This window comes from Phacochoerus africanus, chromosome 5, assembly GCF_016906955.1.
Source record: "Phacochoerus africanus isolate WHEZ1 chromosome 5, ROS_Pafr_v1, whole genome shotgun sequence".
NCBI classification, from domain to species: Eukaryota; Metazoa; Chordata; class Mammalia; order Artiodactyla; family Suidae; genus Phacochoerus; species Phacochoerus africanus.
In genome coordinates this window covers 130,331,720-130,346,061 of record NC_062548.1, presented here as the reverse complement: position 1 = coordinate 130,346,061, position 14,342 = coordinate 130,331,720, and the positions used below count along the sequence as shown (strand labels likewise).

The 14,342-nt window shown below is 59.1% G+C and overlaps 1 protein-coding gene across 3 annotated transcripts in view; it reads left to right on the top strand.

Annotated features, from left to right (window-relative positions):
- Positions 1-14,125, top strand: part of ATP6V1C2 (ATPase H+ transporting V1 subunit C2) — a 50,188-nt gene extending 36,063 nt beyond the window's left edge. For 2 of the 3 annotated variants that reach the window (XM_047782652.1, XM_047782651.1), the window contains exons 6-14: positions 2,860-2,951; positions 4,296-4,394; positions 5,254-5,322; positions 7,533-7,625; positions 7,737-7,830; positions 10,130-10,267; positions 11,076-11,173; positions 13,480-13,612; positions 13,852-14,125. In XM_047782652.1, coding sequence (XP_047638608.1) covers positions 2,860-2,951; positions 4,296-4,394; positions 5,254-5,322; positions 7,533-7,625; positions 7,737-7,830; positions 10,130-10,267; positions 11,076-11,173; positions 13,480-13,612; positions 13,852-13,941 — 906 coding nt within the window. In that variant the 3' untranslated portion in view covers positions 13,942-14,125. The remainder of the gene's footprint in view (positions 1-2,859; positions 2,952-4,295; positions 4,395-5,253; positions 5,323-7,532; positions 7,626-7,736; positions 7,831-10,129; positions 10,268-11,075; positions 11,174-13,479; positions 13,613-13,851) is intronic. The other variant, XM_047782653.1, reaches the window with a different exon arrangement.
- Positions 14,126-14,342: the final 217 nt, after the last annotated feature.

Below are 14,342 nucleotides of genomic sequence, written 5' to 3'. Positions count from 1 at the left end.
TGTCCTGTGTGGCTGGCACCGCTTCTGAGGAAGCCCAGGCCTGGCTCCAGCACCAGGAACCAGCTCTCTGAGGCCAGTGGGGCAGGGTATTGACCCCTCGCCCTGTCCTGCAGCAGGAGCGTTCAGTGACGCCCGTGGCACTGGCTCAGGCCTGTTCCCCCAATGCGACGTCTGAGGCTGTTAACTAGAGACTTAACTAGTCTGAGGACTGCCCTTCACCAAATGTGATCTGAGCAGGTGTCCCCACCTGGGAGGCGCCCCTTGCTGATGACGGCAGGGCTGGGCCTGGACCCTCGCAACAGCTGGGAACCAAGCCCACCTGCCTCCCTTAAGGCAGAGGTGCAAGGATGGGGGGGCGCCGTCTCCACGGGTGGGTCATGCTGTAGTTTCTAGAAGGCCCCCAAATCTCCTGGTGTAACATAGCAAGCGGTGTCTTGTCTCCACCACACGCATGTCCACGGTGGCCGCTGGGGGCCTGCTCCGTGCTGACCCCCTCGGGGCCCAGGCTGCTGGTGTCTGCACCTCCTGAAGCATCTCCGGGTGCTGTGCAGGGGGTGCGCGGGGTCTCAGGACTCCGTGATGGGACTGCATGCCGGCCACGTGCCAGCAGGAGCAGGGCTGGGGGTTTGGTTCTGGACACGTTCTCAAAGCACTGCCCGGGGCCAGCCGCTCTGCCGGGAATTGCAGCGATGGCCCAGACCCAGGCGGCCTTTGAGGGGCTCCATCTGGTGGAGAAAAGGACTTGCCTTTCTGGATGACCTGCTTGGTGGACTGTATTAGCTCCTGGTACATCTGGGGCACTCGGCTCAGAGAGGTTCAGGAGCTGACACTACGTCACACAGCCAGAGTTGGGACCGGCTTTCGAATTCAGCCAAGTGGCTCCGAAGCCCTAGCTTCTTTCACTGTTTTTCGGTTTCTAAACACCCCCTCTGTAGTTGTTCATTGGCTTGTGGTAAAATCAGAATAAGGACACGGTGGAATTTTTTACTTGTTGGATTTTTTTTTTTTTTAAACAGAAATTTTATTTTAAAAATCGCTACCTGTGGCTTGTCCCCATGTCGATTTCCTAGGTACGGTATTATCCTGTTAGATGAGACGCTGGCAGTGGGTGGAGCGGGGTTGTGGGCCCTCTGTGCACTGCTTTTGTAATTTCCTCCAAATTTAAAGTAAGAGGGTTCTAAACATTAAAAAAAATTATAAATCTTATTTTAAAAATCAAACATAATCAGGGAGTTCCCGCTGCGGTGCAGTGGTCTAAGAACCTGACTGCAGGAGTTCCCGTCGTGGCGCAGTGGTTAACGAATCCGACTAGGAATCATGAGATTGCGGGTTCGGTCCCTGCCCTTGCTCAGTGGGTTAACGATCCGGTGTTGCTGTGAGCTGTGGTGTAGGTCACAGACGCGGCTCGGATCCCGCGTTGCTGTGGCTCTGGCGTAGGCCGGTGGCTACAGCTCTGATTCGACCCCTAGCCTGGGAACCTCCATATGCCGCGGGAGCGGCCCAGAGAAATAGCAAAAAGACAAAAAAAAAAAAAAAACCTGACTGCAGCAGCAGCTCGGATTGAGGCAGAGGCGCAGGTTCAATCCCCCGCCGGGTGCAGTGGGTTTAAAGGATCCAGTGTTGCTGCAGCTGAGGCTTGGATTCAATCCCTGGCCAGGCTACACCCGTGGCCATTTAAAAAAAAAAAAAAAGCATAATCAAAATGGAAAGATTAAAAACATTAAAGGCCTCCCCAGGCATCACCTACCACCCCCACTTCTGTTCCTTTTAATCTCCCTAAAGGTAGCCAGGGTTTAAAGGTCCAAAGTGGCTCCTCCCAGCTATAGAAAGGACCCAAGTACAAGCCAGCAGGGAGGTGCCCCTGAACTTGGGGTTGAGGAGGGCACAGGGAGGAGATGAGCACCGTCTCCCAGGAGTCCCAAGGACCAGCTTGCGGCCACTGTGTGTCATGACACAGTGTTCCATGGCGTGGGTGCCGGGCGTTGAACCAGCTCTGTGGCTGTGGCCTCCGCTGTTGAAGTGTGAGCCCTGGGGACGGGGCCGGTGGGTCTGTAAAGCTTTCCCGCAGCTCCATGTGTAAGAAGGACTCCGTGTGCCGAGCTGCTGGCTTCAGGGACCTCGAGACCGTCGTTGGCCGTGATGGTCATATAACCGCTGCTGGGTTTTGAGGGCATCCCTTGGGCTGGGCCTGGTGGGCATTTTCCTCTCACTGTTATCGCCCCTGGCCGGGCAGGTGGGGCCCCTGGGGCCAGGCATCCGGAGAGACGGCCCTGCCTCTGGTTGTCTCGTTTCCCTGCCCACTGCAGGAGGGCACTGGGGACAGGCTCCTGAAACTTCCAGAATGTGGGAGGATTCTTCATGGCAGGTTGGGGACCTGCTTCCACACTGAAAAGAGCCTTCTTACCTTCTCAGGACAGGAAGGGGTTGCTGTGGGTGCAGCTGAGCCAGGACGCTGGGCCGTGGCCGGTGCCCAGGGAGGTCAGAGGCGGTCAGCACGAGCTGGCTTCCGGCAGAGCCTGAGAGCGGGTGGAAGCGGGGGCCGTGGGGGCCCTGACAGTTTGAGATGGGCTTGAGAGCAGGACAGGATTCAGCGGGCCGAGCCAACCTGGAAAAAGGCATTTATGTCTCGAGCCTCATATCCGCAAAAGGGGGGTATTGATCCCTTCCTGCCTCCCGGGAGCTCACTGTGGGCTCGCAGGGGACCAAAGGCTGGAAGACCTGGGAGAACAGAGGAAACAAACCTAAGCCATCCTGGCAACGAGGCAGGAGGCAGGGCTCTTTCTTAAGTGCACCAGGAGCAAATTGGCAGCAATTTTTAAAAGTTTAACCAAATCTTTAAACGCTTGCTTTTCCAAACAGCAACTGGCACAGATTGAGACGGACCTCAAGTCCCGAACCGCCGCCTACAACACTCTGAAGACAAACCTGGAGAATCTGGAGAAGAAATCCATGTGAGTGGGGGTGTTCCGCGCTCCTCCGGGCCTCGAGCCTGGCAGGGCAGGGCGGCGGCCCGGCTTGCGCTTTCAGATCACTGGGTGAGCCGGCGTCTGTGCCAGCCAGCCAGACACAGAGCAGCTGCCTGCTGGCCTGGGAGGAATGGGCGCATGAGAGGGAGGGAAGACGGGGGCCGCTCCCTGCCTGTGCCCAGAGAGGAACGCGATGCCACAAGGTGTCTCCCTGTGTCTCCCAGCCTCTCTCAGCTCCTCAAGGTCCCCTGGGGTGTCCCCCACACTGGGCAGGAAGAGGCTGTGAGGGGGCGTGGACACAACAGTCCCCGAGATGGGGGGTTGGTATCCAGAGGAAAAGCCTAAACCCAGGGTCACGCTAGGACTGGCATGAGAGGTAGTGAGCGCCTTGTTGTGGGAGGTATGTAAGGAGAAGCCAGGTGAGCTCCTGCTAGGGAGGCTGGAGCGTGCTCCTGAACAGGGCTGCAGTGGCGTGCAGGGTCCTCCCCGTCTCCCCAGACTCTGGATCTGATTCTGCTGGCAGGGAAGGGAGCTTTGGGCAGAAAGCCTTCGTCGTGGCAGTCTGCAGAGCCTCTGTGGGATGGCTTTGTTTTTCCTCTCGGCTGCGGGGTGCAGTGGCCGGATGGGGGATCTCAGCTCCCAGACCCAGCTGAGGCCAAGGGCATGCGAGCTCTCTCCTGGGGACGCGGCGAGGACTGATGGGTTCGTTTAGCTCGTGGTCCGCGTGCTGACGCTGCGGGCCGTCTCCGCAGCCGTGTTTTGGCTCATTTGCTGATGCAGCAGCCTAGATCGCTGTGCTAAAAATACCATGACCTGGGCGAGCCCGGGTTCCACTGGACACATACACAGCAACTTCAGGTGAATGTCCCCTGGCTGCTGGACCCGTAAGGCGTGTAAAGTGAGACGGAGCCCTCTCTGGGCCTGTCTCTGCCCAGCCTGGTCCAGGCGGCGTCGGGAGCTGGCCGCCGCGTTGCCACTTGAGTAACCAAAGCTGCCTGCCACCAGCGAGCCCCTCCCAACAGCGGGCCGCTTGTGTCGGGGCAGCGCGGGTGACCGAGGTGTCAGATTCAGCGCCGGTGGCTGGTGGTAGCATCTGAGGCCGCCCAGACACAGAGCTGGGGGCTGGGGAGGGGAGCCCTTGGCTCAGGGCCCCCGCCCCTCCCCGGGGAGCATCCTGAACCTTCCCGTCTCCTGCTGCCCCCCCCCCCCCGTGGTCCCAGCACCTGCGTGCCGTGGGTGTGCTGGGGGTCCGCGCCTCCCGCAGGCCCAGGCTCCGCGGCCCCCGTGTGCCTTTCTGCTGATCACACCCTTTGTCCCACGTGGATTCAGGGGAAACCTCTTCACTCGGACGCTGAGCGACATTGTGAGCAAAGACGACTTCGTGTTGGATTCGGAGTATCTGATCACACTGCTGGTCATTGTCCCCAAGTAAGCGGGCCAGGCAGGGTGGCGGTTTGGGTTCTCAGCCTGGGTTGGTGATCGCAGGAGGAAACTCACCCTGCCCGGCCCAGAGGAAGCAGGGGGATCAGGGCCGTGAATGGCAGCTACGGGGGTAATGGAGGCAGGTGACAGTGCTGGTGGCAGTAATAGGGACAGAAGCAGCCATTTTTGAGCATCCGCTGTGTGCCAGATGCCAGAGCTCAACAAGCCTGGGGTCGGGGGGCTGTTATTATTCCCTTGTCCAGAGTCCAGAGAGGCCCGTGGGCGTGCCCACCGTCGCCCAGGAATATCTGGCTGCGTCCTCCCTGCAGGCCCCTCGTGGTGCCTGGGGTCTCATGGGGAGGCTGGGCCTGGGATGGGGGTGGAGGAGGCCCCAGGGTCCTTGCAGAGCCTCGGGGGATGCTTGGGACTCTCTGGTCCCCAGTCCTGCTCCCCTCCGTCCCTCAAGGAAAGATATGTGCCACTTATGCCCCCCCCTTTTTTTTCCTTTTACAGCCACACCCAAGGCGCTTGAAAGTTGCCAGGGTAAGGGTCCAATCAGAGCCACATCTGCGACTTACACTGCAGCCACAGCAACACTGGATCCTTAACCCACTGATTAAGGCCAGGGATCGAACTCGCATCCTCATGGACACTATGTCGGGTTCTTAACCATATGAGCCACAATGGGAACTCTGCTGCTTCCCCTTTTTTGGCTGCAGCATGTAGAAGTTCCTGGGCCAGGGATCAAACCCATGCCACAGCAGCAACCCAGGCTGTTGCAGTGACAGTGTCAGATCCCTAACCCACCGTGCCACAAGGAAACTCCCTCATGGATGACCACAACCTTGATTCTCTGCTCTTGCAGACCGAGCTACTCACAATGGCAAAAAACCTACGAATCCCTCTCGGACATGGTGGTCCCTCGGTCAACCAAGTAAGTAAGACCCCAGGGCCTGGGGTTGAGGTGCACATGTGTGGGTGCTTCAGGGTGCCTGACCACTAAACATGCCTCCAGAGTCCTCAGCCCTCCTCCATTGTGCCTCGGCCTGGAGTTCCTTCACTGCCACACCTTCAGGCACGTGCCAGCCTCCTTCCAGCTTTAAGAAATCTGCTCCCCTGCCCCCTCCTCCAGGAAGCCCCCCCAGACTACCTTCTGGCTCTCGGTGTGTGCAGGGCCTGTGCTGAGCTGGGTCAAGTAAAGGCTGGGCTGTGATGGTCGCAGAGCTCCAGCAGGGGACGAAAAGAGTCCTAGCGTGTGGCCTGCTGGGGCCAGAGCAGGAGCGGCCAGTGAGGGTTGGGAGAGTGACAGCAGAAGGGATAAAGGAGCCAATTGAAGCCTTGCTGGGGAACCCAACGATTTCGAGGTGCATGCAGGCAGGGGGAACCCTCAGCCTGTGATGTTACACGCAAGGCAAGTTGCAGCTAGGAACACACAGCACAAAGCCATTTACTTAAGATCTAAAAGTGGGAAACGAGAGTTCCCGCTGTGGCTCAGCAGGTTAGGAACTTGACCAATATCCATGAGGATGCAGGTTCAATCCCCGGCCTCGCTCCATGGCTTGAGGATCCTGTGTTGCCATGAGCTGCGGTGTAGGTCGCAGACACGGCCCAGATCTGGCCTTGCGGTGGCTGTGGTGTAGGCCGGCAGCTCTAGTTCTCATTGGACCCCTAGCCTGGGAACCTCCATGTGCCGCACCTGTGGCCCTAAAAAGACGAAAAAAGAAGAGTGGGAAGCTAAACTGCATGTGACTTGAGAAAGGCAGGCGCACAGAATTACGGGGTGTTTGAGATTGAGAAACAGCCAAACTTAGCACGGCAGTGCCCTCAGGGCGGAAGCAGCTGGGGAGGGCAGTTGAGGCATCTACCGTATGAAAATTGTTTTACGTCTCACCCAGGCTGGGGGTGGGGCACATGGGCATTGGTGATTCTCTAGGCCTTTTCCTGAGTCTCAAAGATCTTGGTACTTTAAATGATCTCACAGTGAGTCTCGGGCCACTGTGCTGTTTGTCCGCCTCCAGCACGTGGAGCTCAGCCTGAGGGCAACCCTGCCCACTCCCAGCCCAGCTTGAAGGTGTCTGGCCTGGGGCACCTGCCACAAGGCTGTGTCTCCCAGGGTCACAGCCTCAGAGATAGCAATCAGGGCTAAAGTGAGGGGTGCCGGGAGCAGGACAGTCACAGCCTGTGACTGGGGAGCTGGAGCAGTGAGCCAGCAGGGGCAGCCGAATCTGCGGAGGAGAAGGGCACACCAGCAGGCAGAGGAGCTGGCCCTCAAAGCTGGCCTGCTTGGCAGGTGCGTTCCCGGCTCTCCGGTGCTGGCTCTCCACGGCCAAGTGCTGGAAACCCCTGTCCAGAGAGGCTTGTTCAGGAAGTGGCTTGGCTTCTCAGACTAGAACCCCCTGGCCCTTCATGGTTAGAGGGCATCTGAGAGTCTGCAGAGATTATTCTGGAAAGGTGTCTGGAGCCTGGGCTCAGCAGCCCCTATAGGTGTGGGCTCTGAGAAGCAGGAAACGTGACCTGGTCGCCATGCCCACGAGCCCCTGGCCGGCAGGACCCAAAGATGCTTAGACAGCTGGCCCCATATTGGGATGGCAGCCAGGGTGGTCCTGCATCAAGGTGGTCCCGGGAGGACGTGGCTAGTTAAACATGATGACCTTGGACGTGAATTGCCCATCGTGGGTGGGAGAGCTTCCACCAGCGGGACCCCTGCACGGCCTCATCACGAGCTCGGCACATCAGAGGCGGGGCGCCCTGCTCCGCCCACGACGTAATGAAGATCCGGGAGCTGCTTGCTCTGGGCCTTTCCTGACCAGGAGCCAGACCCCAGATCTGGGCACGTCTTCAGTTTTATCCTCACCTCAGAGGTCTGAACTTAGATCCCCTGCAGGCCCCTGAGCCCAGAGGGAGCGTGGAAGGAACAGGAGACGGGAGAGGGGGGCGCAGGCCGCCAACACCACACAGCCGGGAGTTAGGAAATAGGAAGAAGGGAGGGATGCCTGGCCTCGGCCCTGCTGGGGCCCCAGCACCCGGGCCACCAGGCGGATGGGACGCGGGCTCCCCGCTGCAGCCCCGGGTGAAAACAGGCTCCTCCTGGCCCCGCTCCGGGGCCTGGTGGTGCATCCGCTGGACAAACGCTTCTCCCCGCAGACTGATTGCGGAGGACAACGAGGGCGGCCTCTTCACCGTGACTCTGTTTCGAAAAGTGATTGATGATTTCAAAACCAAAGCCAAAGAGAACAAGTAAGGGCCGGCCTGGCTGGGTGTCTCCGGGCTGGGCTGGTCTCCACCCCAGGGGGTCTCTGCTCCGACTGGAAGCTTCTGAGCCAAAGCCTCCCCTTTGTGTCTCTTAAGATTCACTGTCCGTGAATTTTACTATGACGAAAACGAAGTTAAAAGGGAGAGAGAAGAGATGACGAGATTGCTGTCGGATAAGAAGCAACAATATGTGAGTATCGGGTTCGGGCTGGGAGGATTTGCACACCTGCACCAACGGGCCCTTCCTGCCTAGTCCCCACCTCCCCGCCCCCGCTGTCCCCACCTCCAGGAATACGTGTGCTCCTGGGGCTGCCAGAGCAGGCTCTGGGGGAGGGTGACAAGCACTGGTAACGGAGAGGCAACACCCGAGCCGAGAGCCAGCGCCAGGCACCTGCTGGATGGGCGAGATGCCCCTGAGCCCGGCTCTGCCCTCCAGCGGGGCACTGAGCTCGCTCTGCGGGTGAGGAGGTGAGGCTCTGAGAGGGGAAGGAGCCCTGGCCCCGGGAGAGGACCCCGCCTGTCCCCTGAGGTGGCAGGAGCACCTGCTGCGAGTAGGCACTAGTCGCCTCATCGGTGTGATTCCCGGGCGTGATGTGACATCCCCTGTCACCAGCGCCTGTGTTGACCTCCCCTAGGCTTTCAGCCGAGAGCGGGGGCTTTTCCTAGAGTCTCCCGACCACCGCCGCTCACAGCCTCTCGCAGGGGTGGGGGCAGCGGGGCTCAAGAGGGAGCCAAGCAGGGTTTCCTTTTTGGAACGTGAACCGTGTAGCCCTGACTCTGTGAAATGGGCTCGTTCCGGACCTGGCGTCCTCCAGCTCGGAGCGGGGCTCGGCCACGTGGTCCCGTCTGGGCGGGATGTTTTCAGTTCCCCTCCCTGCCAGCCCCACCGGGAAGGGGTTTCAGAGACGCCCGCGAGGCAGGGCGGGCCGAGGAAGGGCGTGTGAGCACGAGGCTGGGAGCGGGGGTTTGGATGAAAAGCAAGGGTTCCCGAGGGTTTGCCATGGGTCTGGTGCGACCTCGGGTGGGGGGATTCTGCACGTCCTGCCTGACATCTCTGGGTCGGGGGCCTTTGCACGGGACTCCAGAGAAGTCACCCCCTCAGGCGTGGGAACCAGCAGGGGGCGGGGGAGCTGAAATGGGGTCCTCGGAGGCGCGCCCCCCTTTGAGGAGGCAGCGGGAACTGATCATATAAAGGTGCCTGTGGGGGATTTCAGCCCTCCTTCTGGCCAGCAAAAAGGCACACGTGTACACACACACACACACACACGTGTGGACACGCATGTGCACAGCAAGGGAACATATACTTAGATCCACAACCTGTGGGGCTCAGGCTGAGGCTCCGGGGCCTGGCGCCCCCTCCTGAGTTTGGCAAGGGTGGGAGCCCCTCGCCTGAGGCTGGCTGGACGCCCCTGGCCAGGAGGGATGCTCAACGAGAGCGGAGATCCGGAGGCTCTCCTCCCTCACCTCCGTTCACCCCACACTAACAACCCAGGAATGTCCCAGCCTCCTCTTCCGCTGGGCTTTCCCCCCCATGCTTGGTCCCAGCCCGCGCTGCCCTCATGTCTCTGGAGGGGGCCAGAGAGTGGCCGCTTCCACAGGTGTCCAGGGCGGGCCTTTGGCACCACCTCCGAGTTGGCCGCCAGCACAGACCCCCTGGGGATCGAGGTGATAGACCTGAGCCTGCCGCCCGCGCCTGGGTCTCAGGTTGCCCACTGGCGCTCTTTCCCCGTGGTGTAGACTTCCACACTGCTGGCTGCCCTGGGGACCCTGCCCGGCCTCCGTGGCGGGGCAGTGGGGCTCTGAAGGAGACACTAACTCGGAAACCGGTCTTTGCAAGGCTCCTGTGGTGCACGGGCGAGCAGGGCCCAGCTGGGACAGCCCTGTCCCAGCCTCTGAAGACTCTCTTTCCCCTTTGCCCTGGTGGAGGTGGTAGGACCAGTGCCCTGCGTCCCTTTGTTACCTGGCAACCAGAGCAGACGAGCTAGGTCCCGGCTTTCAGTTGCCTTTGAGAGCCCAGGATGGGATTCTCCCGTGCTTTGCAGGGACAGATGATGAAGGCGGCATGTCCCCACGGCACAGCTGACCGGTGCTCTGCTGTAACGGGCTTACATGCCCCCCGATTGCCCAGGAGGCCACTGTGGGCCGGGCGTGGGGGTGACGCGGCCGACAGTCCGGCTGGTGGGGCTGGGTCCACGGACGCCTCCCGGCCTACGTCCGCCAAGGTGGGGGTGCTCCTGGCCGAGGCCAGGCCAGGCCAGGCCAGGGAGGGGCTGTGGGCTCTGCCCTGGAACCCGGAACCCGAGGACTTTAACACCTGTCTCCCCTGGGGCCACTGGCTTCATCACACCTCCGGCCCGTGTGGCACCCAAGTCCCGAGGGCCAGTGGTCCCGAGCCAGCCCTCACGGGCTTTGCAGGCTGTGAACTCAATTTCTGTTTGTTTGTGCTGCGTGTTTGCTGAAAGATTAATAAATCATTTCTGTGCCTTTAGCAAACTTCCTGTGTTGCTCTTAAAAAGGGATCCTCCACCTTCCCGGACCACAGGGTCAAGGTAACCCCGCTAGGTAACCCCGATAGGCCCGCTGCGGGGCAGACGGACAGAGAGAGAGAGAGTGAGGGCGAGGGTGAGGTAAGCAACCCCCCCCCGGGAGCCCCGGGTCCCTGGCTGCATGTCCTCGCCCGCACAGGCATCTTTGGAGAAAGCGAATCTCGCATTTCCTGTTATCTCATGTGGCTTTTGAGGTCTTAAATTTCAGGACCCCAGAATCACGCCTTCCTCCTTCTAAGCTGCAGGGGCCTCTTTGGAGCGGGCCTCCCCCCCTCCCCCAGCAATGATTGGTGCTTGCTGGTCAGGCTGCCTTTGTCCTGGCTGGAGGTGGCTGGGGCTGGTGATGGGGCAGGTCCTGGCTTGGGGGGCGGTGGTGGGTGCCCTGGCTGGACCCACCCCTGACCTTTGTGGGCAGTTGGAGGCCACGAGGGGGCAGCTCAGAGCCTCTGCTCCGAGACTCTGAGCATCCCCAGAGGACCAGCCACACCAGCAGTAGTGACAGCTGCTGTGACCCTGAGGGGCTGTGGCCACATGAAGGGGGGCTGTGACAATCCCCCTGGCAACTGGCGGATGACGGCAGGACTTGGGGTGGAGCCTTCCAGAAGAGGGCTCCTTGGCAGCGCAGTGCCCCACAGCCTGCTAGCTGCCTGCTGAAAGCCCGGAGGTCAGGGGCTGCCTAGCCCCTCAGCCCGGTCGGTGGTGGCCCCATGCGTGTGAGAACTCGGGTCTGGGCCCCTGCCCTGGCCTTGTCCAGCCAACTCGCTGCTTCTGCTGGCCCCTGGGCGTTTCTTCTCGGCTCAGGGCTCCCTCTGTCAAAACCCGCATCCTTTGGTGGCCTGGCCTGGGGCAGAATGGCCAGAAAGGGTCACCTGCTCTCCTGTCCCTGCAGGGCCCTCTGCTCCGGTGGCTCAAGGTGAATTTCAGCGAAGCCTTTATCGCCTGGATCCACATCAAGGCCCTGAGAGTGTTTGTGGAGTCTGTGCTCAGGTGCGTGGAGGAGATGCCCGCCCCGGGCTCTCCTGCTGTTGGGGGTGGGAGGACCCCGCGCTGGGCCACTGCCCCCACCTTCCCGCCCCTCCAGCCTCCTCTAGGACACTTCTGGCTCTCCTGCCCTCTTCTTCTGCAGCTCCTGGCTCTTGGCAACAGGCTTAGGGGTTTCTGAGTCAAATGCCCCTTCCTCGGCCCTGAGGCCCCCGCTGTCCAGTGCTGTCCCTTTCCTGCCATGGGGCTGGTGTCTTGCACCCCTCACCCCTCTGTGCAGCCGGCCAGGGCCCAGGGGCCCCTGGAAGAAACACCAGCACCGTCTCTGTCCTTGACCTCTAAGGCCCAATCCTCAAGGCTGCAGGAAAAACTAAAACCCCAACCAAACAGAACCATCATCACCAAACTTATTCTACCTTTTCTTTCCTCCTTCTCTTCCTTCCTTCCTTCCTTTTACAAACGCAAAATAGGTTCACTATTTTTGGAAATTTTAGAAACTATAGATAAGCATAAAGAATGAAAAAAATCAGCTGCAGTTTTAACACCAAGAGAAAAGGCTACTAACTTGCTGGTGTTTAGCATCCTTCCTAGGCTTTGGTTTGTTGTTTTTGTTTTTGTTTTTTTTTAATTTTTAGAATTTATTCTCTTTCTATGGCTGCACCTGAGGTATATAGAATTTTCTACGCCACAGCCACAGCAATGCAGGATCCAAGTCACATCTGTGGCCTACACTGCAGCAATACCAGCTTCTTAATCCACTGAATGAAGAGGCCAGGGGTTGAATCCCCAAGGATGCTATGTTGGATTCTTAACTCCTTGAACCACAACGGGAACTCCTGGTTTGGTTTTGTTAATTTGTAGGTATGCATAATTTTGACAAAAACAGACTCGGAATATTTGTTGAAGCCTGCTTTCTGTGTTTGAACATGTCCTGTGTTTTGAACTCGGGGGCTCTTGGCAGCACCGCACACTGGCTGCCCCCTTCTGCCAGAGCTTGGCCTGCTCTGGCCTGCGAGCCCCAGCGCCCCTCGGCTATAGACGCCTCTGGGTGCTCTCACCCTTCCCCACCACCCCCGGGGGTGTCCTCAGGCTCCCTCCCACCATCCACCCGCCCGACCGCCCTGCTCTCCTGCCCCAGCTTCCGTGTCTCCCTACCATATTCACACACAGGGAGGTCTCCGGCTAGGGGTCGAGTTGGAGGTGCAGCTGCCTGTCTATACCACAGCCACAGCAACGCTAGATCTGAGCCTTGTCTGTAACCTACACCACAGTGGATCCTTAACCCACTTAGCGGAGCCAGGGATCAAACCTGCATCTTCATGGATACCAGCTGGCTTTGTTACCGATGGGCCACAGTGGGAGCTCCGCCCCTGCCCTTCATTCCCGACAGGCCTCACCTGGCTCCCTGGCCCCCCTCTCCTCGCAGTCCCCTGCTCCCTATCTGCCTCCTGCCAGCGGCCTCTGGTCCCTCCTCAAACCTCAGGGCTGCCTGGACGCCTCTGCGCCCTCATGCTCCCGTCCCTTCCCTCCCCCCACCCCGGGCCTGCATCCCACCCCCCAACCCCACTTGTTGCCAAGGGCAACACCCCCTTCCTTGGTCCTCACCTCCAGCTCATCCTCCACGTGGCTGCCAGTGTGCTTTTGTCTGCCTGGGGCTCCGCATCCTCTCCCCATCATCTCAGACACCTGTGATGGCGAGGACTGTGCCACGGGGCTGGGAGGCACGGGTCAGATAACCCGGAGTGGGGTTCCCCTGTGGCACAGCGCAAATGGACCCAACTAGTATCCATGAGGATGCGGGTTCGATCCCTGGCCTCGATCAGCGGGTTAAGGATCCGGCATTGCCATGAGCTGTGGTGTAGGCTGGCAGCTGTGGCTCCAATTTGACCCCTAGCCCAGGAACCTCCCTATGCCACCGGTGCGGCCCAAAAAAGCTGAAATAAAAGAACAAATAAAAATCTTGATCCACCAGATTTGTGTGGTGTTTGCATTGTCCTTTTAATGGAGAAAAATGACTCGCTTTGGAGGCAGACTCTTGGTCCCACGGCCTCCCTCTGAGCCCCACACACACCTGGGAAGACCTCTTGGCCTCGTGGTCAAAAGGTGGCACTATGAGCAGTGGGTGGGCACGTTCTAAAGACTTGTCCACACAGGGAGATCCAGTCATTTGTCTCGCTTCTGATATTCCTCTCAACTAAGTTTTCCTTTCCTAGGCTATGACTGCTTGGGAAATGCTTTGTCATTCTTACTAGAATTTACTCCTAGGTTACTTTGCCCGTATTTGCGGTAACTCCTCCGCACACTTTGAACAGGTATGGACTGCCGGTGAACTTCCAGGCAGTGCTCCTGCAGCCTCATAAGAAGTCATCCACCAAACGTCTACGAGAGGTTCTGAACTCCGTCTTCAGACACCTGGATCAGGTAGCAGCTGCGAGTATACTGGATGTGAGTATATCATTCGGAAAAAGCTGCCTTTTGCGGCAGGGCCAAGCTCTCCACGTGGGAGCTGCTTTCCAAAAATGGTACCGGCCAGGCTGTTAGGAAAACCTACACGTCACGAGTGCTGCACGTTTCAACAAGAGGGTGTGTCTGAATGGGGGGTGGAGGGGAGCAGAAAGTACCAGGAAGGTTAAGCCGGGAAACGGGCTTAGGCAGGTGGCTCAGGCCCGTGTCCTCTGTCGCAGGCGTCTGTGGAGATCCCTGGCTTGCAGCTCAGCAACCAAGACTACTTTCCTTACGTCTATTTCCACATCGACCTGAGCCTCTTCGACTAGGCCGGCGACGAGCTGGCACCGCCAGCCCTGCACCTTCCCGCGGTCCCCGGGCGCCTCCTTGCTTCCGCCAGAGAACAGTCTAAACAGCCTACAGAACTGAGATGTCGAGAGAAACTGCTCACGAAAATCAGTAACAGTCGTATTTATTTTTTTTTAAGTTCACAATAAAGAGATGTTCTCAGTCCTTTGAGTTGTCTCGTCACTTAAGAGTCTAACGTAATTCAAACCTTCGAGTTCCTGAATGTTTTGCACCAATGGGGACTTCCTAGAAATCGGTTACGTGCTGCTGAATTTCACCCCTTCGTGGACATGTCACGAGGGTCTAGGAGCAACGTGAAAAGACTCGGGCTGACCGTGTGACCCGCTTTCCTACAGGTCACCGGTGATGCCCTGAGACTCCG